The sequence below is a fragment of the Trachypithecus francoisi genome, unplaced genomic scaffold (assembly GCF_009764315.1).
Source record: "Trachypithecus francoisi isolate TF-2019V2 unplaced genomic scaffold, Tfra_2.0 Lachesis_group15, whole genome shotgun sequence".
In the NCBI taxonomy this organism is placed as follows: domain Eukaryota; kingdom Metazoa; phylum Chordata; class Mammalia; order Primates; family Cercopithecidae; genus Trachypithecus; species Trachypithecus francoisi.
The window spans coordinates 3,427,009-3,450,906 of record NW_022681460.1 but is presented as its reverse complement, the minus strand read 5'-3'; the positions used below and the strand labels follow the sequence as shown (position 1 = coordinate 3,450,906).

Sequence of the window (23,898 nt, the reverse complement as noted above, 5' to 3'; positions counted from 1 at the left end):
AAGCACAGGGCTGGGGATATGGGGGTGTGAGGAAGGAGATAGCTCAGTGGAATGGGCAAGTTCTGTAAGTTCATCACATCTGGGTTTGAGTCCTGGAGCTGCTACTTACCACTCACAAATTTGGCCAAGTTGTTTAACTTTTGGGTCCTTGGGTCTCACATCTATTTTGCAAGAGAGATGGTGGTTGTGAAAATTGGAGATAAACGTGTAAAGCATATAGCTCAGTGCTTAGCAGAATAGGCATTCAATAAATGGTATCTAATACTATTATTGATTATGGTCACAATAGACATTTCTGTCGTAGGCACAGATACAGACTTCTCCCCTCAAATTTATGCAGGATCAGAGAGAGAAAAGCCATGTACACAAACAGGAAAATCACGTTTTATAGTGACACTTTTTATAGTAATCACTTTTTATAGTGACAAGTGCCATAAAATGCCAGTCATTCATGGGCCGTGAAAATTCAGAAGCAGGAACTAATATTTGATCGGGATTTTGAAAGATGACTCTGACTTGGTTCTGTGAGGGCTGAGGAGGAACATGGTAAGCGCCACGAGAACAGAAGGGAGATCCAGGGACGTGTCTGTGCCGCCCTGACGCAGAGCTTCACTGGAGGGTGCTGTGTGAGGAGACAGAATGTTGGGAGGAGCAGGGTTGTTAGAAGGTGACTTTGAACCAGAAATGACAGAAGATGAACTAGGAACAGAGGCCCTGGGGAGGGTAGTCTCTGCACGGGAGCCAGCATGAACAAAGACATAGGCAGACGTTGGAGGAAGAGGGCCACACGTTTGTAAGGGACAGAACATCAGTGTGCATCCCAGGTTTCTGTTAATGCACAGCAATCTAATTCAGCAAACGTCAACATTTACACTTCATAAAACTTTTTAAAATCTTACAAAAAATTCCTGTCGATTTGTATGAAGCTTGCTATCACAGGGATCCTTTATTTCCCTTTCAAGACTCAAAATGTACCTTTTAGATATTTTTATTTTGTGATATAAAATCTATTTTTATAGTTTTGAACTGAGTTGCCCACTTTAAGTTCTTATTCTAAAACTAATGAGGCATGAAAGCCGCCTTTATTAGTGTTTTTTTTTTTTTTTTTTTTTTGAGACAGAGTCTCACTCTGTTGCCTAGGCTAGAGTGCGATGCCTGGATCTTGGCTCACTTCAGCCTCTGCCTCCTGGGATCAAGCAATTCTACCTTAGCCTTCTGAGTAGCTAGGACTACAGGCATATACCACCACGCCTGGCTAATTTTTGTATTTTTAGTAGAGATGGGGTTTCACCCATATTAGCCAGGCTGGTCTCAAACTCCTGGCCTCATGTGATCCCCCCGCCTTGGCCTCTCAAAGTGCTGAGATTACAGGTGTGAGTCACCGTACCTGGCGGAAAGGCTTTATTAAATAGCCATTTATTTCTAGTTAGCTTTTGTTCATTCAGTTTTCTTTCTTGGTAACTACTTTAAATGAAGCTGTTCTTCTTGGAAGTTGCTGGTTGTTACTGTGCTCTTTTCTTTGCCTTAAAGCAAAACTAAATTAATGACCTCCAATAACTGAATTATCTAGATTAAGATCCTTTTCAATCCACGATTTTTCCTGTATTCACTCTTGTCTGTAGTTTAGCATTCGTATGAATACAACACTCAGTTACTTTGTAAACAAAATGGAATGCCTTACTGATTTCACTCTGTAATAATGATGGGAGGAGAAAATACAGTTCCGAGGTATCAGAGTCTGTTTTATAATCTGTCTGCAAGCTTTTCTGACCCTTCAGTTTTTGTGTAAACTGAATTTGAATTGAATGCATAAGAGCTGTAGTTAAGATTCCTAGTAATTTTCTTTGTGAGATAGTTTTACAGCAAGACTATGTTTGGACCAAGAGGAAGGGCAAGGACTTATTTGTTGAAAAGGGTTTTACTTATAACTTAAATTTCTGAATATCTGAAGAATAACAAAATGAGAGGATATGTGGGGGGCAGATTAACAGACAAAAGCATCTCACAGTGTATCAGTATGGAACTGTTGCATCTCTACAAGATGTTCTTATTCTTGTGTGTTATTATCTGGCCCAGGTGTTGGCACACTTGTTCTCTAAAAGGCCACATAGTGAATATTTTAGGCTTTGCAGGCCATAACTACTCCACCCTGCCATTGTATGGATAAGACAGCTATAGATGATGCCTTAGAGTGTGGGTGTGGGTGTGGGTGTGGCTGTGGCTGTCCCCTGGTCTGTCACCACAATTGATGAGTCTAGGTGGGACTGGAAAGGTTGGGTTCTGTCCTTGCTCAGCTGTCAGTGGGACCTGCCCAGCTGTATGTTCAATATTCTGGAGCCTGTATCCTCACCCTTACTGAAGTAAGGTTTTTTCCTTACTTAAGAAATAATGTTTTCTCAGCCTGCATTATGCTTAAATGGCTATTAATATTTCCTTTCTCCATCATCATAAGTTGTTTATAAAATGAATAGGTATAAGTTGGCTAATAGGTTAACTTTCTAGTTTACAAGTAGTTTAAACAGAAATAAAAATCAGTCATTTCTTACAACACTTTGTTAACCCGGGGCTGGGAGTCTGAGACTACATGGGCCGTCCTGTCTGCCCTTCTGTTTTCACTTCAGCCTCCAAAAGGACTCGTGATCTGGCTTCAGGTGGCACAGTGTTAAAGTGTGTCACACCATATCGAGCTTGATGTTAGAAACTTAATGTTCTATACCATCATATGAAAACATAAGAAGGGGTAGTTTCCAAAGTATACATTTTAGTAACTTTTTGTGAAATTTAATGTGAGTAAATTATGGTTTTAGAGTTAGCAATTCATAGAGTGATACTGTGAACAGAATCATACATTGGGACTATGCTCAGGTAAAGAAGTTTAATATAATTTTTCACTAATTTGTTTCTTAGATTAAATTGGAATAATGTCTAAGATGTGTTTTATTTTAAATTTTCACTTGAAATATTTCAGAGTAATCATAAAACATTGAACTCAAACGATTGTACTAACTTATTAGACATGATTTTAGGCAAATCACTTCTCAACACAGGTTTAAATATGAGTTGGTTTATGAAGTATAAAGTAATACTTTAATTACAGCAACAGTTTTTTTAATTTTTAGTTTTTTATTTCTTACTTCCAAAGGTTTTGGGGGAACAGGTGGTGTTTGGTTGCATGAATAAGTTCTTAAATGGTGATTCATTAGATTTGGGTGCACCCATCACCCTAGCAGTATACATTGGGCCCAATCTGAGCCTTTTATCCCTAACCCTCCTCCCACTCTTTCCCTGGAGTCCCCAAAGTCCATTGTATCATTCTTATGCCATTACATCGTCATAACTTCGCTCCTGCTTGTACATGAGAAAATGTGATGTTTGGTTTTCCATTCCTGAGTTACTTCACTTAGAATAATGGTCTCCAGGCCGGGCGCGGTGGCTCAAGCCTGTAATCCCAGCACTTTGGGAGGCCGAGACGGGCGGATCACGAGGTCAGGAGATCGAGACCATCCTGGCTAATACGGTGAAACCCCGTCTCTACTAAAAATACAAAAACTAGCCGGGCGAGGTGGCGGGCGCCTGTAGTCCCAGCTACTCGGGAGGCTGAGGCAGGAGAATGGCGGAAACCCGGGAGGCGGAGCTTGCAGTGAGCTGAGATCCGGCCACTGCACTCCAGTCAGGGCGACAGAGCGAGACTCCGCCTCAAAAAAAAAAAAAAAAAAAAAAAAAAAGAAAGAATAATGGTCTCCAATTCCATCCAGGTTGCTGCAAATTCCATTATTTTGTTACTTTTTTGTTTTTTGAGTCAGAGTCTCACTCTGTCACCCAAGCTGGAGTACAACGGCATAATTTTGGCTCACTCCAACCTCTGCCTCCCGGGTTCAAGCGATTCTCCCATGTTGAAGCGATTCTCCTGCCTCAGCCTCCCAACTAGCTGAGACTACAGGCACATGCTATATCGTCCGGCTAATTTTTGTATTTTTGTAGATACAGGGTTTCACCATGTTGCCCAGGCTGGTCTTGAACTCCTGACCTCAGGTGGTCTGCCTGCCTCAGCTTCCCAACGTATTGGGATTGCAGGCGTGATCTACCGCACCTGGCCTATTTGTTCCTTTTTATGGCTGAGTAGTATTCCATCGTGTGTATATACCACAATGTCTTTATCTCCACTTGTTGATTGATGGGCATTTGGGCTGGTTTCATGTTTTTGCAATTGCGAATTGTGCTGCTGTAAACATGCGTGTGCAAGTATCTTTTTCATATGACTTATTTTCTTCTGGGTAGCTACCCAGTAGTGGGAATGATGGATCAAACGGTAGTTCTACTTTTAGTTCTTTAAGGAATCTCCACACTGTTTTCCATAGTGGTTGTACTAGTTTACATTCCCACCAACAGTGTAAAAGTGTTCCCTTTTCACCACATCCTCACCAACGTTTATATTATTTTTCGATTTTTTGATTATGGCCATTCTTGCAGGAGTAAGGTAGGTGTCTCATTGTGGTTTAGATTTTTTAAAATAACTTAAGACTACTCACATTCTGACACTTAATTCTTTTCTTTCTTTTGAACAACAAAGCTTGATGACCTCACACAAGACCTGACTGTATCCCAGCTCAGTGATGTTGCGGATTATCTGGAAGATGTTGCATAGTCATGAAGAAGGAAGTATTCTCATTAACAAGGACAGATGACTGACTGGTTCCATTTTTTGTTTTTCCCCAGACAATCACTCAGCTGGAATGTCTGCTCTCTATTGGTGCCTTGCATTTCAAAAACACTGCAGATATTTTTTAAAAGTAATTTTCATTTTACTAAACAAAATACTTCCTATTTGAGCCCATGTGTGAAAGATTTAATATTCTTAATTTAACTGTACATTTCTTTATGGAAATTGATTATCTACACAGTTTCATTACAGGGAAGGAACCCATGAAAACATCAGTGTTAAGAGCATGATGAAAGGTGTCAATAAAGCCGTAGGATCGCACAACCCTTTGTGTGTGTGGCTGCTGGTACGTGTGGTCTTTGAAAACCTTGGCTTTAGCCCTCTGGAATCAGAGCTTACCCACCATAGTATATTTTGATATTAGGTGGTTCTACACATAGTTGGCAAAATGACTTGGTAAATTTGTAATACTGAAGTACATTATTATAAGTTAAATTTGATGTGTCAACTTTATTTTGTATTTCCTTCCATTTGGAAGGTTTGTTAGACCATTAAGGTTATATTAAAGTACTCTTGTCTGTGCTATTTAGTTTTGCTTGTTTTAAAGAAATCTAGAAGTGGTTATGAGTTTTAATTCTTAGAATTGTCAATAACAGCTAACATTTGCAATTGTCATTCCTCCTGTTGTCCATGTAAGCAGCTTTAGTCGTAGGTTCTCTTCATTATAATTTATTATTTGTAAAGATTCTTTGAAACATGCTCAGTACCGAAATGCATCTGAAACCATTAAGCAGTGCTTTCATTTCAGAGCTGTCAGTCAATTGTATTAAAATCCAAATTGGAATGAAATAGTAGTAATGGCCTAAGACCATGTTCAGTTTGACAAGCTTTATATACTGTACATAATTTCATTGTAATCCTTAAAAATAGAGCCAATAATAGAATTTCCACAGTCTCATTTATACGGTTAAAGCATTATTGCTATTACGTAGGTCACGGACATTTATAATACCCAAACATTTTAAAATGTGCAAGTAGAAAAAACAGTAGAAAGTGATGCATGCATATTTATATATAAGTAAAGCTAGGATTATGCTGTTTTTGCACTTTATAATTTCAGTTAAGTTGCAACTTTTTACTACTAGTTACCTTTATTAGTAAAAGGAGAAATTAGACCTAATTCATTGATCTCGGTAAGTGAGCAGACTGCATGACTTGTGCAATGCCAGTTTCTCATTTCATATTAGCCTAAATATTATAGAAATTACTCCTTGAGCTCTAACATGTAGAGGAAATGAAAATGTAAGGATTGAGGCTGTGTAACAGGATCTGGCTTTTTAAATTTTAAGTGAAACTGAGCTGTAAACATCAAGAGGAAGTAGGACATAAACTGGGCCGGTACAGCCTGGAAGCCCTGTGTATTTCTGCCCTCTGTCTGTGAGCTGCTATCTCAGTCTCCTTCAGCTCTTCATGTCTTAGTAAACAGCACCATGTGCAGATGTAATCTTGTTGCAGTCCCCCAGTGTGGTTGTTATAAAATGCATTTCTTTGTAAGTCATCTCTGTAAACAATCACTTTCTAAAAGCACTATAGTTCTGGCCCTCTGGAATCTGGATCACATGTATAATTTATTTTTAATATTTGATAGGAACTAGGTTTCAGTGAAATGATTTGAAAGCATAGCAGGATGTGGCTTTTTAAATTTATGAAACTGTCGAACAGTAGCAACTAAAATTTGTCACTTTTCTGTTACCCAGAGAATCAGACCTTTTGATAATATTTGGAAGGGTAAGAGAAAAATGCCAAATATGAAACTTTTTTGTCAGCACTACATACATCTTTTTTTTGCGGGGGGCGGGGGGTACGGAGTCTCACTCTGTCACTCAGCCTAGAGTGCAGTGGTGTGATCTCGGCTCACTGCAACCTCCGCCTCCCGGGTTGAAGTGATTCTCCTGCCTCAGCCTCCTGAGTAACTGGGATTACAGGTGTATACCACCACGCCCGGCTAATTTTTGTATTTTTAGTAGAGATGGAGTTTCACCATTTCGGTCAGGCTGGTCTCGAACTCCTGACCTTGTGATCCTCCTGCCTTGGCCTCCCAAAGTGCTGGGATTACAGGCATGAGCAACCGTGCCAGGCCAGCACTACATCCATTTTATTGAATAATTTTAAATGACTTCAAGTTCAACTATGAAAAAGCTTTCTTTTCACATGTACTTTTTGATTACATATTATCAACTTATTAAACTTGAAGATGTGAAGTGACAAGTTTTGCATGTGATGAGTGTTTTCTGTTAATAAATATTGAAATATTAACCCATGAAATACATTTTTATGGTAACCTTTGTTTTACAGTGGAGGTTTTTAAATGCTAGGTCTTTTACTGATAACTACAAATGAATAAAAAGCATTTATTCTCTCTTTGTTGATATTCAGTTGTGCTTTTATACTTTATGTTGGATAACAACCTGTGGGCAGTTGTGTAGATGCCACCATTAGTCCCTGCCTCATGCTTGCCCACAGCTCTTCCTCCCCTCCTCTCTTCCCTCTCCTGCCCATGCGCCAGAGCTGGGCCAGCCCGCTGCCACACAGCCTCTGCACCTGAGCTTGCCAAAGCCCTTCCTGCCTCAAGATGTGATAGTTGCCCCTCCTTGTCTGGAATGTCCTTCCCCTAGAACTGCATGAAGCTGGTTTGTTTTGGTCTCATGTTCAAAGAAGCTTCCAGACCTAAGGGAGATGTCCATTCTCCTCCCTGTCCCTGCCTCCCCACCTTGCATTGACCCCTTTTATTTTATTCATCTCAGCATACTCTGAAATGGTCTTGCTTATTATGTGTTTATTATTATTATTATTAACTATGAGCTCATGAGAACAGGGATTTTCTTTGAAACCGCTATGTACCTGGCACAACATTTGTCCCCTAGTATGAGCTTGGTACCTTTGGGGCTGTAAACAGGCTTGAGCACTGACATGGGGCCTGGAGAATGTGGTTTCTGGCGAGGCAGCTGGGAGAATCTACACAATCGGGGGAAAGCTGTCCTTACCCTAAACCTGGAGAGACCCTTAGGTTCAAGTCTGCAGCAAGGGGATCTGGTTCAGGAGAAGGCTGTCCTATGAATTTGCCCCACCCACCAGGCTCAGCTGGAGCAGGGCCTCTGAAGGGGGTACCCTCTGTGCAGTTCTGCTGTGGTGGTGGTTCATGAAGGACATGGGAAAGGGGCAGGAGAGGAGAGGCAGCTCTTCCTGGAGAAAAATGCACCCAGCCCAAGTTGGAGTCCTCCTGTGGCATAGGGTGGGGAGGGATTCCCCATCAGTTCTCTGTCCATGCGTGCTAATCTCACCCCTGCCCTCCGAGCAGTCCATGCTCCCAATGTCCCTGTTCTTTTTTCTTTTTCTTTTTTTTTTTGAGGTGGAGTTTCGTTCTTGTTGCCCAGGCTGGAGTGCCATGGCATGATCTCGGCTCACTGCAACCTCTGTCTCCTGGGTTCAACTGATTCTTCTGCTTCAGCCTCCTGAATAGCTGGGATTACAGGTGCCTGCCACCATGCCCAGCTAAATTTTTTATTTTTTTTTGTAGAGACAGGATTTCGCCTTGTTGGCCAGGCTGGTCTCAAACTCCTGACCTCAGGTGATCCACCCGCCTCAGCCTCCCAAAGTGCTGGGAATACAGGTGTGAGCCACGGCGCCCGGCCTAGTCACCCTGCTCTAGGAAGGGCAGCTACCTTTGTGAGTTGTCCTAATGCTGCATTCAGAGTTGCACACGTTCAACAAGGATATCGGACATTTAAGGAAAGTGAATAGCATGTCACGAAAGACAGATGAACAAATAACTGATCTTGAAGAAAATGTAATTAGGGAACACGGTAATTCAAGAACAAAAACCTGTGAAGCACTGAATGTGTCCCCCAAATGTGTATGTCGAAACCTAATCCCACATAGGATGGAATTAGGTGGGGCCTCTGGAAGTTGATGAGGTCACTAGTGCCCTTATAGGAGGCCCTGGAGAGCTGCTTTGCCCCTTCCAGCATGTGAGGACACAGTGAGGAGGTGTTGCTGATGAGGAAACAGGCCCTCCTAGATGCTGAACCCGCCGGTGCCTTGACCTTGGACTTCCAGCTATCTGAGCTGTGAGTACTACACTTCCATTCTTTATAAATTATCCAGTCCAAGGTACTTTAAGAACCTGAATGGATTCAGACAAACCTGATTATGCCACTCCGAGATTTGAGGTAACATTTGAACCTAAAAGAGGCTGCATGAAAGAGGTTATAATTAAAACGATCTTTGACTTAAAAATTATTGGCCTAAGATAATTCAGTAGCAGGGCTAAATAATGGGATGACTCAAAATCAGTAACCTCAAAGGCAATTTCAAAAGAAATCTCTATGTTTAGCAAGAAGACCAAGATGACAAGATCAGCCAAGAGACTTGTCCAGAGGACCTCCAGGCTGACAAAGTTTCCGCAAGGAAGTCAGATCGGAAAAGTGTCCACAGGTTCAAGGAAACCTGGGTGTGCACTGGGTAAATAAGAGTGGCAGACAGAAGGAAACAGCAAGGCCTCTGAGGTAGGAGGGACAGTGTTTTTGAATGTGAAATGTATGCCCTGATACATGTTTTCAAAAATGAATCTTGCTGCCCTTAGAAAATGAACCCCCAAACAAGGTAAGATCGAGCTGCCCCCCGCATGTGTCATTGGACTTTGTGTTGTGGCCCTGCCTGTGGCAACGTGTGCTCTGCTACAGACCAGGGACGAGGGGCGAGTTCCTAACTCCTACCCTGCTTCTAGCACACGCTGTGCTTGGCCATGTCTCTGCCTGCTAGTGTAACAGCTGCATTGGGCAAGGTTTGCCCTCTGCACACCAGACCTGCTTCCCAAGAACTGGGGAACAGGAGAGGGCCTGAGCTTAGTGGGCCGGGTCGAGGCAGGAGCGTGGAGGAGCATGGACGGTGGCATGCAGAGGCCAGTCATTCTGCAGTTTTCGCTGGAGGTTTGCTTTTGGTAGTTTATAGAATCATCAGATTTGATGATGAAACTTTTTTCCATAAATGTTTAATTTTCAGACACTTGTATTTTTTTCTTTCTTTTTGAGACTGAGTCACTCTCTTGCTCAGGCTGGAGTGCGGTGGTACCATCTCAGCTCACTGCAACTGCCTCTTGGGTTCAAGCGATTCTCCTGCCTCAGCCTCCCAAGTAGCTAGGATCACAGGTGTGTTTCACCAAGACCAGTTAATTTTTTGTATTTTTAGTAGACACAGGATTTCACCATGTTGGACAGGCTGATCTTCAACTCCTGACCTAAGGTGATCCGCCACCCCCCCACCCCCAGCCTCCCAAAGTGCTGAGATTACAGGCATGAGCCACCGCACCCAGCCCTGTATTTTCTTTAAAAACCAGCTTTGGCATGTTTCATTGGATATGTATCTTACATATCCAAGACTATTGGATATGTATCTTAATCATACTTTGTTTGAAATCCTTTGTGCTTTCTAAAGCACTAGTAGCTTTCTGAAAGGAAGATTTTTAATGAATAAGTTCCCTTTTCACTTAAAGCACTGAACATTGTTCCCCCATCCTTCTCAGTCCATGTGGTATGTGTCTTTTGATCTTTTTTATCTGACTTAAGTTTTAAATTTTGATAGAACAATATTCTCCAGCCACATCGAATTGCACCTTGGGGTCCTGAAGACGCCCTGTGCTGCGACAGGTCCTTGCACACGTCGCTGGGGCCTGGGATGCCCCACCTTCCTCTATCCGCTTTGCCTTTCCATCCATCGTCCTCATCTAACCCAACCTGGGAAACTCCTCATCTTTTTCCCCTGTCTCAAGGCCCAGGTTAGAGAAAGCCACTTGTCTCCGTTCCCAGGGTATGCCAGGTCATCATCACCTGTTTCATTTTCTCCCTGCACATTCCTGTCATGGGAGAAATGTTACCAATATTTCAAAAAATGCCCAGGGTGATGCACGGAAGGTGCTGCATCAGGTGCGGATGTGCAAGGCGAGGCGTGCTGATCTCCTTACTGTCAGCACTGTTCACAACAGATTTCTTAGCATCCGATTTGGGAAAATATTTTTTTCAGGCATATAATAGAGTTCATTCACTCTTCTCTAGATAAAGGTACAAGCAGTGCATCGTCCTCTCCGTTGTCTTGTAGTGGAAAGTGGCCAAAGTGGAAGAGGGTAAGAGGTGAAGGAACTGCCCCTGAAAGCTCCAAGAATTCGAGGTTTGCAGAAATGGTTAGCTTTTTGCATCATGTCTGGCCGTTCTTGCAGGCAGTTACAGATTTGGAATACGGCCTTAAGGTACAGAGCTTCTCTCTGGATTTGCTCTTCTGATAGAAGAGGAAGCAGTTGCACTAAACATTTAACACTCTTTTTCCCCATAGCAAAAGTATCACAGCAGCTCCTGAAAGCCACACTTCCAGCTGTGCTGGGGAGTCTCCTCCACATTTTTGATGCGCTGGGCATTCGTCTCAGATGCCTCGACCCCGTTCCTGCTTCTTTTACTTTGCATTTGCCTTTGTGGTCCTTCCCTCGCTTTTACTCCCCGCCCCTCCTGTTCCAGCGCCCCTCCTGCCCATGCGCCTCTCCTGCCCCAGCACCCCTACTGCCCCAGCGCCATGCCTTTTCTAGCAGCTCCCCTGGGTTCATCTCTGCTGCAGGCATTGCTCCACCAAGGGGCGGTGCTCCCCCTGCAGGTAAGTGATGGAACTTCACGTTTCCCTCTAGTTTTCTCTCTACATTTTAACATACACTATTATGTGTAAATATATTAATTATATATTAATTACACTTATAGAGGTTAGGTATATATGGAAGACATTCTCCACTATTTTTATTTGTCATGATTTGTTGCGGGGCTCATTTATTTGATCTACCCCAACTTATTTAACATACATTTCCAATAAAATATCTATCACACTAGAAAGAGAGAGGAAGGAAGGAAGGTAGGGAGGGAGGGAAGGAGGAGGGAAGAAAGGGAAGGGAAAAGGAATGGAGGAAGGGAAGAATGGAAGGAGGAAGGAAGGGAAAGAAAGAAGAAAGCCATTTGTTCCTACAAACCTAAACCTCTTCATAGTAAGTTCTGGCAGAAAGTGTGTTCCTGGAGTTAAACTGCAGGCTTGGAAACGGAATTTCTTAGCCTAATTTCTAAATTAGAACTGCTTATGCAAATTAACACTCCGTACATTTCAACAAGCAGTTGACTGATTTCTTCTGTCCTCGCTGCCCACAGATGCAGAGGTGGCCCCATCCTGTGATGTGCCACCACATCCCTTTCAGCGAAGGGCTTTGTTGGCTGCTGTGGGCATTCTCATGGCCTCTCCAGGGATGGCCTCCGCTGTAGAGACCTATGCCACCAAGGCCAGGCCCTCCCATGGGACTCCATCCAACAACCGTTCTGCCTCAGGGTAAGAGGCCCGGCCCTCTCAGGCTGAGTCCATTCTGGCTCCAAAGCTCCCTGAGAGCTTGCCTGGCAAGTTCCTCTTGCTATTCTAGCTTCCAGCAGGCATTGATTTCTGGGGCACTTTTGATAAACTCCTGGCAGGAAACTCAATCTGTGGGGATCAGAGTCCATTTCCTGGGGAGCCCAATCTGTGACCCCTAGGAGTGGGGACCATGGAAGCACTTGGCTCTCCAGCATGTGCTAAATAGGGGGTGCTGCCTGCAGTGTCCACGTGCAAACCTGGCTGGGAGAATGCCTGTGTGCTCCGCATGGGGATGCAAAGGTGTGAGCCAACCTTCAGGGAGGGGATGTTCAATGCGATATTTGAACATTGGGACCTGAAAAACTGATGGGCTGATGGGGTCTGCCCATGATTGGCGGCCCTTGCAGAATCATGAGGGATGAGCACAGGCCACCCTAGACAGGGGAGGGGTCCCCTACCAGCAGGGAGGTGCTGTGGGGGCAACAGGTGCATTCAGGAAAGTGGAAAAGCAGAGTAATTGAATATAAATCATGCAACTCCACTACAGTGGTTAGAAGCCTGGATGGGCAACTTGGCTGAGTGATGTTGGGCAAGTTATTTAATATCAATATTCTCAGTTTTCTCATCTGCAAAGGGGGTTAAATGCTTCCTTCCCTTACAGGGCTGCCCTGGTCTTAAATTAAATAGTGCCTGCAGAGAGCTTAGTATTGTTCCTGGCAAGTCACCACTACTCAGTAAATACTATTTTTATTAAGAAGGTAAGATTCACAGCACTTAGTGTCTTAACTAAATGTTGAGAGTGAGGAGAAGAGAGAATATTTCTCGGATGATTGTTCAGTTTCTGATGAATGTCTGTTCCCCTTTCAAAACCTAATTCATATGTCACTTCCTTCTCAAAGTTCTCGCCCCCTAAGCTACTGTGATGTATTTTTATGACCTGGTAGCTTTTTTCTCATATCCCTATTAGTGGTATTGTGGTAAGAACATGAGACACAGAATCAGAAACCGTGGATTTCTGGTCTTGACTCTACTACCACTCAGAGGAGCCTCACGGTGGAAGCCGTAAGAGTTTACATTGAAAAGGATTTTCACGAAAACCTGCGTTTTCATTTCGTTCACAAGGGAATTATGAGATTAGATAAACGACAATTCTTAGTATACCACAGACTGTGCTGCCCAGGAATAACACACAAGCTTTAACTCACATGATGAGCTCTTTATTTAGCTCTGCTTTTAGATATCTGCATGATAAAATGAGTGATCCAACATTAGAAATCATCTGGACATTAAAACTGAATTGTAGGCAGGTGTGGTGGCTCACACCTGTAATCCCAGCACTTAGGGAGGCCAAGGCGGGCAGATCGCTTGAACTCAGGAGTTTGAGACCAGCCTGGGCAACATGGTAAGGTCCTGTCTCTACAAAAAGTATAAAAATTAGCTAGTCATCTTGGCTTGTGCCTGTAGTCCTAGCTATTGAGGAGACTGATGCAGGAGGATCATTTGAGCTCAGGAGTTTGAGACCATTCTGGGCAACAATATGGTGAAACCCTGTCTCTACAAAGAAAAAGCAAAGATTAGCTGGGCATGGTAGTACATGCCTGTGGTCCCAGCTACTCAGGAGACTGAGGCAGGAGGATTGCTTGAGCCAGGGAGGTCGAGGCTGCAGTGAACTGAGATTGCACCACTGGACTCCAGCCTGGGTGACAGAGTAAGACCCTATCTCAAAAAAAAAAACTAATTGTGGGCCGGGCGCGGTGGCTCAAGCCTGTAATCCCAGCACTTTGGGAAGCCGAGACAGGCGGATCACGAGGTCAGGAGATCGAGACCATCCTGGCTAACATGGTGAAACCCCGTCTCTACTAAAAAATACAAAAAATTAGCCGGGCGAGGTGGCGGGCGCCTGTAGTCCCAGCTACTTGGGAGGCTGAGGCAGGAGAATGGTGTGAACCTGGGAGACGGAGCTTGCAGTGAGCTGAGATCTGGCCACTGCACTCCAGCCTGGGCGACAGAGCAAGACTCCGTCTCAAAAAAAAAAAAAAAAAAAAAAAAATAATTGTGACAAACTATCTTTCAAATTATATCAAAACAGTAGTTCGTAAATTCCATGTTGTCCAGAGATGGTGAGGAGCTCTTCCATGATTTGACAGTGCAGTTACTGAAGGGAAGACACCATGCAAATACATGGTAAAAATATTCAAATTATTACTGATTGGACACAAAATATTGAAGTAAATAACATAAAACTGTAATATGCCATTATGATGACATTAATGAAAAATTGGATAATGAATGTCATTGAAAGAACATGTATATCACTAAATGTTCTTAGTCACTGAAAGTGTGAAATGTCCTCTAAACTCATATGTGAAAAAAGAACTTGAAAAAGATTTCCAGAAATGTGACAATTCTAACACTTCCATGACATTTTAAAAAAGGGATTGTAAAGATTGATGAAACCCTTAAAACCTCTCAATAATTAAAAATCACTTTTGATCAACAGAGTAAACTGATTTTTTATCTCTGTTGAAAGATATTTTTAAAAGCATTGTCCTATGGAAAGGTGATATGAGAACGTTTGCTGTTTAATGTAGCACACATGTATCAAAAAGGCATGCCAGGCAGTTACGGATATCTTAGTTTTTTGGATTTTGTGATGTTTGTGGTATTTGTCAGATTTTTAAAATTTGTGATTTGTTGGGATTTGTTCCTCATTCACAGGTAATTTTATATACTTTTGTATTCACTTTTGAAAAGAAGGCAACTTAAATTTTATGAACTTCAAGTGCTGTAAAACAATTACCACAGTACATTTTGAAAAATTCACCCCAAAAAGAAACCTTGTACCCATCGGCAGTGACTCCCTGTGCTCCGCCTTCCTCTCAGCTCCCTGTCTGGCAACCACTTCCTGTCTTTTTAGAGTTGCCTCTTCTGGACATTACATATAAACGGAATGATACACTATGTGGCCTTTTGTGACTGGCTTCTTTCACTTAGCACAACGTTTTCAAGATTCATCTGTGTTGTAGCACTTGTCAGTACTTCGTTCATTTTTGTTTCCTAACAATATTCCATTGTAGGGATTGACCACACTTGATCCACTCATTGGTTGATGGACATTTGGATTGTTTCCACTTTTTTTTTGCTGTTGTGAATAACACTGCTAAGCACATTCATATGCAATGTTTGTGTAGATGTATAATATACTTTATTTTCTCTTGAGTACATAAAAGTGGAGCTTCTGGGTAATATAATAACTCTATGTTTAGTATTTTGAAGAATTGCTAAATTGTTTTCCAAAGCAGCTGCACCATTTTATATCCCTACCAGCAATGCATGAAGCTTCCAGTTTCTCCATATCATCACGAATACTCCTTATGATCTCTTCTTTTAAATATAGACATTCTGGCAAGTGTGACATTGTATCTCCTTGTGGTTTAGATTTGCATTGGGAGCATGTCTTATGTGCACTTAAAAATATTAACATCTATTCTGCTGTTGTTGGGTAAACTGTTCGAGAGATGTTGATATGGTTTGGCTGTGTCCCCACCCAAAATCTCATCTTGAATTGTAATCCCCGTAATCCCCATGTGTCAAGGGTGGGACCAGGTGGAGGTAATTGGATCATGAGGGTGATTTTTCCCTATGCTGTGTTCATGATAGTGAGTCTCACGAGGTCTGATGGTTTCATAATCATCTGGCATTTCCTCTGCTTGCACTCACACTGTCCTTCCACACTATGAAGAAGGTGCCTTGGTTCTCCTTTGCCTTCTGCCATGATTGTAAGTTTCATGAGGCCTCCCCAGCCATGCTGAACTGTGAGTCAATTAAACCTCTTTCCTTTATAAATTACCCAGCTGCGGCTATTTCTTCTTAGCAGTGTGAGAATGGACTAATACAGGTGTTTTTTATATCTTATTATAGTGTCGTTCAAGTCTTTTATTTCCTTGTTGATCTTACTCTTAGTTGTTCTATCCATTATTGAAAATGGGGCATTGGCCGGGCGTGGTGGCTCACGCCTATAATCCCAGCACTTTGGGAGGCCGAGACCAGCAGATCACTTGAGGTCAGGGGTTCGACACCAGCCTGGCGAACATGGAGAAATCCTGTCTCTACCAAAAATACAAAAATTAGCCAGGTGTGGCAGCATGCGCCTGTAATCCCAGCTACTTGGGAGGCTGAGGCAGGAGAATTGCTTGAACCCTGGAGGCGGAGTTTCCAGTGAGACAAGATCATGTCACTGCACTCCAGTCTGGGTGACAGAGTGAGACTCAAAAAAGAAAAAAAAAAAGAGAGAGAAGAAAGAAAACGGGGCATTGGATTTGTAAGTTTCTGACACGTTCATTTTGCCTGCTTTCCAGATAGAGCCGATTTATGAGGACAGGAAAATTGCAGTAGAGAAAGAGTTTAATACACATGGAACTGGCTAAACAAGAGACTGGAGTTATATTATTACTCAAATCAGCCTCACAAAAATTTGGAGGCTAGGGCTTTTCAAGGATAGTTTGGTGGGCAGGAGTTTGTGTACTAAGAAACTAAATGTTCCTTGTGTACTAAGTCAGCTTCTGGGTAGGGGCCACAGGACGAGTTGAACCAAGAATTCAAGAGGTACAGGTTCAAGTAGGGCCATCTGGTTGTCAGAAATGCAAAAGCCTGGAAAGTCATCTCCAATGTTAGAGTCTACAATAGTCAAGTTATTTATAGTAATTGGGGAAGTTGCAAATCTTGTGACCTCTGTAAAAAATAAGTGATAATCTTTACACCTGTGTATTAGCAGAATTCAGGCCCCTCAAATTCTCCTAACCTGGTAGTCTTTCATTAGTTTTACAAAGGCAGTTTAATTTTGGGGGGCAGGGCTATTATCATCTAAACTATAAACTAGAATCATTTCTCCCAAAGTTAGCTTGGTCCATGCCCAATAATGACCCAGGGCAATTTGGAGATTAAAGTCAAGATGGAGTTGGTTAGATCAGATCTCTTTCACTGTTATAATTTTCTCACTGTTAAAATTTACAAAGGCAGTTTCAAAATCTGAAACTTTTATTGTTAAATTATTTATTTATTCCTTTAGTTCTGTCATTTTTTGCTTCTTGTATTTTGGAACTCTGTTGTTAGGTGCATACATATTTGTAATTGTTATATCTTCCTGATGGATTGGTATTGTAATCACTGTAAAATACACTATTATCGGCCGGGCGTGGTGGCTCAAGCCTGTAATCCCAGCACTTTGGGAGGCCGAGACAGGCGGATCACGAGGTCAGGAGATCGAGACCATCCTGGCTAACATGGTGAAACCCCGTCTCTATTAAAAAAATACAAAAAAAACTAGCCAGGCGAGGTGGTGGGCGCCTGTAGTCCCAGCTACTCGGGAGGCTGAGGCAGGAGAATAGTGTAAACCCGGGAGGCGGAGCTTGCAGTGAGCTGAGATCCGGCCACAGCACTCCAGCCCGGGCGACAGAGCGAGACTCCGTCTCAAAAAAAAAAAAAAAAAAACACTATTATCATTGTAAAATATTGCTTTTTATCTTTAGTACTTTTTGTCTGTTTGATTTAAAGTCTATTTTGTTTGATATTAACATAACTATTCTTGCTCTTACTGTGGCTAATTGTATGATACCTTTTTCTTTTAGTGTATTTATATGTTTGAATCTAAAGTTTGTCTCCTATAGATAGCATATAGTTGGATAATTTTTAGTTTCTTTTGATTGGATTGTTTAATTCATTCATTTTTAGTGTTACTATTGATATGGCTGGATTTGTATCTGCAATTTTAATTTTTGTTTTCCGTATGTCTCATGTCTTTTTGTGGCTTTGCTTCTTCTTCATTGCTTTCTTTCGCATTAAGTATTTTCTAGTTTAACAACTTAATTTCTTAAATTATTTTTAACTATATTATTATTTTTACTTATTTCCATAGTGAATGCTTGAGGGCACACAATCTCCTTCTCAGTTTATCAGAATCTACTTAAGTTTATACTAACTTACGTCCAGTGAGATATAAACAAATTTCTTCTTTATAGCTCTCGGTCCTCTTCACTTGTTTTTGTGCTATTATTGTTATACTTATTACCTCTGTATATGTTACAAACTCAATAATACTATTATACTTTCTTATATAATTTTATGTTTTTTAAAGAACCTGAGACTGGAAGTAAGGGAAGCAGGGCATGCAGGAAGGAAGGAAGAGGAAGGAAAAGCATGTGAAAGGGGCTGCACCTCCTTTAGTGGATACCCTGAGCTTATTTCCAGGGGCCTTTGTGAACTCCCACCGACAACTCTTTGGAAGATGAAATCCCCCCCTTTCCTGCATCTTACTAGAACAATGTATCCTGGAGGACATCCCTTGCCTTTCACCAGGTGACCCTATCCCAGAGGCAGAACTTCTGATTGTGCAGATTTCAAAATGGTTCCGCATACTTCTAGTTTTCATCACAGACTTCATTGCAATAGTCAAACACTGTTCCACTTACTGCAGTTTCCTACTCTCTGGGTTTTGTTCAGTTGAAATTAAATAAATTTTATGCACAAACCTTTCATGGCTGTCTGTGATCTTTTAAAAAATGTGAACATGTCCAGGATGATGAGTTCTAAGGATGTATGTTCTGCAAAGCCTCAGAGCAGGAAGTAGAAGTACACTTGTGCATTAGAAGATGAATATGCTTTTGGAGCTTAGACCCCATTTTCTTTTTTTGTTCTTTCTTTTCTTTCTTTCTCTTTCTTTCTTTCTTTCTTTCTTTCTTTCTTTCTTTCTTTTTCTTTCTTTCTTTCTTTTTCTTTCTTTCTTTCTTCTTTCTTTCTTCTTTCTTCTTTCTCTTTTTCTTTCTTTCTTTCTTTTCTTTCCTTCTTTCTTTTTTTTTTTTTTTGTGACAGAGTATTGCCCTGTCCCTCAGGGTGGAGTGCAGTAGTGCAATCGCAGCTTACTCCAACCCCGCTTTCCAGGTTCAAGCAATTCTCATGCCTCAGCTTCCCAAATAGCTGGGATTATGGGTGTCCGCCACCACACCTGGCTAATTTTTGTATTTTTGGTAGAGATGGGCTTTTGCCATGTTGGCCAGGCTGATCTTGACCTCAGGTGATCCACCTACCTCGACCTCCCGAAGCACTGGGATTATAGGCATGAACCACCACGCCCAGCCTGGACCCTGTTTTCTACATGTTAGTACACATATTCCTACAGAGAGATGTACATAACCCACTGACATACTAGGGAACTTTTGAAATGTAACCTTTCAAAAATTGAAGCTTGAGTAACTTTGTTTTGTTGTACTCTGTATCAGTGGAGGAGGCATAAGTTCTATAATAGATATAATGAATGTCTATAATGTCTATAATGAATGTCTGCTGGGCTTCATTGACCCATACATTGCCTTAAAATCAAATGATGATTTCTTAAAGTCTAGACATTCCCTAGAAATGGGAACATTCTGAGTTTTAAGTGCTAAGTCAGAATAGGTGTTAAAATGAGCCTTTGGAAAAACAGTTTGTCAATTTGTACACATCTATGTTTTAGGTGCAATAGCAAAATAAATGCAGTACATGAACAAATGAGTGCTCAAGGGAAATTAAAGGTGGCCTTGTCTAAAGGGAAGTACTGTGGGCCATGGTCGGAATCCTAGGGTTCTGGATCCTGCCATGCCACTCCCTGGCAGCCTGGCTGGCTTCCCCGGGCTTCACCTTTCACCAGCGGGAGCGGAACTGTTTCTCAGTGTTTCCGCTCTGGGCTGTTGGAGCTCCAGGGCTCTCAGGGTGCTCCAGGGGGCTGTGGACAGGGAGAGGAACAGCACTTTTTTCCTAACATTTACAAAGAGCAATACTCCTTAAACAACTGGTTTAGGGAAAGCTACTGGACTAAGTTCTCCCAGCCCTAACTTTCTGGCTCTTTGGGAACTGTCCATTTCCACCGAGTGGCTGGCCTCAGGATTGCAGTGAGCAAGCTGCCTGGATGGTGCGATCACCTGGGAAGGAAAGCAAAGCTTTCTAGAGAAGGCCAGTGTGACCTCTGTGTTATCAGCTGAACATGTTCTGAGGCAACATCAAGTCCTGATGCTCAAGGCAGACTGTTCAGGCCTCCGTTAGAAGACAAGCATGCCTGCTCATGTCTAGGGAAGCTGTGTTCAAAGTCAGTGAAAGTAATGACTAAAATTATTTAATATCTTAAAAGCACCTCCTCTCCCAAAATGCTAAAACTACTTTCTTTTTTTACTTATATGTAGGTATTTAAATAAGATTGTCTACATAAAATAACTACTAGTACGACAAGAAAAAATAGGTCATTTATCCAGCTCACATTTTCAAGTCAAACCACTTGAGTTGTGGAAGTGGTTTATCTGCAGCTATTTCCACCTCTTTGAAAAAGAGAAAGAAAAAATATTGCCATGGGCTTAGAAAAATATTTGGCAATGCATCTCCTAAGAAACAGTGGAAAGCCTTTCTCATTTATTTTTCTTTCTCTCTCTTTTTTTTTTTTTTGAAACGTAGTCTCACTCTGTCGCCCAAACTGGAGTGCGGTGGCGTGATCTCGCTTCACTGCAGCCTACACTTCCCAGGTTCAAGTGATTCTCCTGCCTCAGCCTCCTGAGTAGCTGGGACTACAGGCACGCTATCATGTCTAGCTACTTTTGTATTTTTAGTAGAGGCAGGGTTTCACCGTGTTGGCCAGGCTGGTCTTGAACACCTGACCTCAGGTGATCTGCCCGCCTTGGCCTCCTAAAGTCCTGGGATTACAGGCGTGAGTCCACTGCACCTGGCCTACATTTATTTTTCTACTGAGGAAATCAATTGAGGGCTCAGAAGACTTTGAAAAAAATATAGGTTTTTAGAGGAAAATAGTGTTTAAATGAGCAACTTTACAAGATCAACTATTTGGTTGATTCCTTGAGGTGAAGTAAAGATGGAGAAGGAGAGTGGCAGAGCCTGATAGAATGTGAGAGACAGAATCCAGGGCCAGGAGGAGAAAGTTCAACAAGGAGAGGAGGAGCTGGGGACAGAGGAGGAGGAATGGCAGGAAAGGACCCGCTGGACACGGTGGGGGTGAGTCCACTGCGAGTCAGTGTTCCCAAGGGGAAAGAAAGCGAACAGTAGTGGGTTTTTGTGCTCATTACAATAATTGGGGTTTTTTGGCTGTTCTTATCAGAAGGGGCTATCAACCGATATTGCTGCCATGACATTCATGTGTCACCACCACACACAATATCCTTATCACTTCTATCAGTGATTGACTTTACTGTATTTGTTAGTCACAGAAGCCTCCTGGGAGGAAATATTCTCAACTGCAGTAGTGTGGAAAAAATAATCTCCTCTTGTGAGGTGCTTGCTTCAGGACTGAATAAAATCCAGTAGACTTTCCACATCCTAGTTCTGAGAATACTGGAATATATATTGAATCCAGTTATTCCTGAGCACCCATAGGGCTTGGTACCAGGACGCCTGAGGATACCAAGTCTCTCCTACGAAATGGCGTTATATTTGCATATAAACGATGCGAATCCTCCTGTGTCCTTTAAATCTCTATTATGATATCTCAAACAATGTAAATGCTATGTAAATAGTTGTTTATTGTTTTTTAACTTGTTTTTTTTATTGTTGATCACCTTAAAATATCTTGGCCTATGATTGGTTGAATCCACAGATGCAGAACCCATGGATACACAGACTGACTGTATATGCATAATATGTGGAAAGCATAATATATACAGAAATGAATGTTTAACAGATTATTTTTATAAGTGATGTTTGCTTCCCAACCTAAGTAATTTTCTAAAAATGAGTTGAAGATTTTCAGAATTCTCAGAGATTTATTTGTATATAGAAAAGGAACAAAATCTTTTTTTTTTTTTTTTTTTTTGAGACAGAATCTCACTCTGTCACCCAGGCTGGAGTGCAGTGGCGTGATCTCAGCTCACTGCAACCTCTGCCTCCTGGGTTCAAGCGATTCTCCTGCCTCAGCCTCCTGAGTAGCTGGGACTACAGGAGTGTGCCACCACGCCCAGCTAATTTTTGTATTTTTGGTAGAGACGGGGTTTCACGATGTTGGCCAGGCTAGTCTCGAACTCCTGACCTCAAGTGATGCGGCCGCTCGGCCTCCCAAAGTGCTGGGATTACAGGCATGAGCCACTGCAGCCGGCCGCAAAACCTTAAGTTATATGAAATATTTAAATTATCTCAATAATACTTAAACCTTCCTGTGAGATGGAATATAGAGCCAAGCTGTTTATTCTCAAGCTCTAACTGCCAGGATTCCGAATTGTTTTCTACAAAGCATAGTATTGCAGACACTATTTAATACACCATATGTTCTCATCAGCATATGAACACACACACACATATATATATTTGCATAAATAATAACTTTTCCTTAATTGTGTGGGCTTGAAGAAGTAGTAGAAATATAGGCCACCATAGAGTGCACACTCGAATAGGAAGCCTTGCAGAAGATTATCTTGCCATTTCTCTCCAGGGTAGCTGCATTTTCCACTGTGGTTTGACTTCTGTGGTTTCAGAGCTAATGTGTGCAACTGAGAGTGTGTACTATTATGTAACAGCAACCATACTGTGGATGTGCTTGTCTGTCAGTGCTCACTCATACTTGGATAAAGTAAAACTCTGGTTAATGAGATGACTCAGAGACAGGTGCTCTCATTAATTGAATTTTCTTCTTAAATGAAAGATTTGGAAACTTTAATATGGAATACATAGTTAAAATGCAAGTACATTCATTAGTACACTTGATAATCTTTAATGGTTTAACTTTTTGATGACTTAAGACCTTTTATTATTTCAGGGTCATCATCCTAAATATCAGTTATTGTTTCATACCTCAGCTGTTGCCATAGGAGAGAAGGGAAAGCCCTGCATAAAACCTCCCAAGGCTGCTATTTCCCAGCTGTTACCTTGTTTGTGACCTTTGGGTTACCCTTAGTCCAAACAGAATGGGGGAACCAGGAGTGGGGAAGAGCCTGGGTGCTGAATTACTGTGTGGAGCAGATTCTCCTCCTCAGAAAAGCTGATTAGATAATTGGGTTTTTACCTGTGTAAGAAGGTTCTAGTGTGCTTCGTCATTGAGATTTTAACTTACACCTCAATTAACATACGTTTTCCATTTTCTAAGAATCATAAAATATCAGGCTAAATGTGTGCCAGGACATTCTCAGCAAAGAGAGAAGACATCAAGAAAACTAAGTGGAAATTGGAGCTAAAACTTCAATGAATGGAACAGATTCTCACTGGATGGGTTTGTCGACAAAAAGACCCAAACTCTGTAAAATATTAGGTTTATTCTGTGCCAAATGTGAGGGACCATGGCCCATGACACAGCCTCAGGAGATCCTGAGAACATGTGCCCAAGGTGGTTGGGTTACAGCTTGATTTGGTACATTTTAGGGAGACAGAAATTACAGGTAAAGACGTAACTCAATACACATAAGGTTTCTGTTGGTTCAGCCCAGAAAGGTGGGACATCTCAAAGCGGGGTGGGAGGCTTCCAGGTCACAGGTAGATTCAAAGATTTCCTGATTGGCAATTGGTTGAAAGAGCCTAAAGAGTTGAAGTCAGCAGAAATAAATGTTTGATTTTAAGGTAGGGTGGGTTGTGGAAGCCAAGATTCTTGTTATGTAGATGAAGCCTCCAGATAGCAGGCTTCAGAGACAACAGATCATCAGACTTTAAAAATTGTCAGGCTCTTAGTTAAATCTCTCTGGATCAAAAAAAGACTGGAAAGGGAAGGGGACTTGGTACAGAAAGTAAAGGAATGAAATGGCCTCATAAAGCTGTTTCTTGTCTTTGCAAGTGACAGTTTACAGGGCCACTTCAAACTACAT

General features: G+C 41.9%; 1 protein-coding gene and 1 long non-coding RNA gene across 5 annotated transcripts in view; both read left to right on the top strand.

The window, feature by feature from the left end:
- The window catches only part of CEP43 (centrosomal protein 43), a 60,353-nt gene extending 53,274 nt beyond the window's left edge, over positions 1–7,079 (top strand). For all 4 annotated transcript variants that reach the window (XM_033234236.1, XM_033234235.1, XM_033234237.1 and 1 more), the window contains one exon: positions 4,571–7,079. In XM_033234236.1, coding sequence (XP_033090127.1) covers positions 4,571–4,645 — 75 coding nt within the window. In that variant the 3' untranslated portion in view covers positions 4,646–7,079. The remainder of the gene's footprint in view (positions 1–4,570) is intronic.
- An 8,133-nt stretch (positions 7,080–15,212) lies between these two features.
- LOC117096883 lies at positions 15,213–18,606 on the top strand. The gene is made up of 2 exons (XR_004442701.1): positions 15,213–15,900; positions 18,219–18,606. It is a non-coding gene; the product is annotated as an uncharacterized LOC117096883 (long non-coding RNA).
- The last annotated feature ends 5,292 nt before the right edge of the window (positions 18,607–23,898 follow it).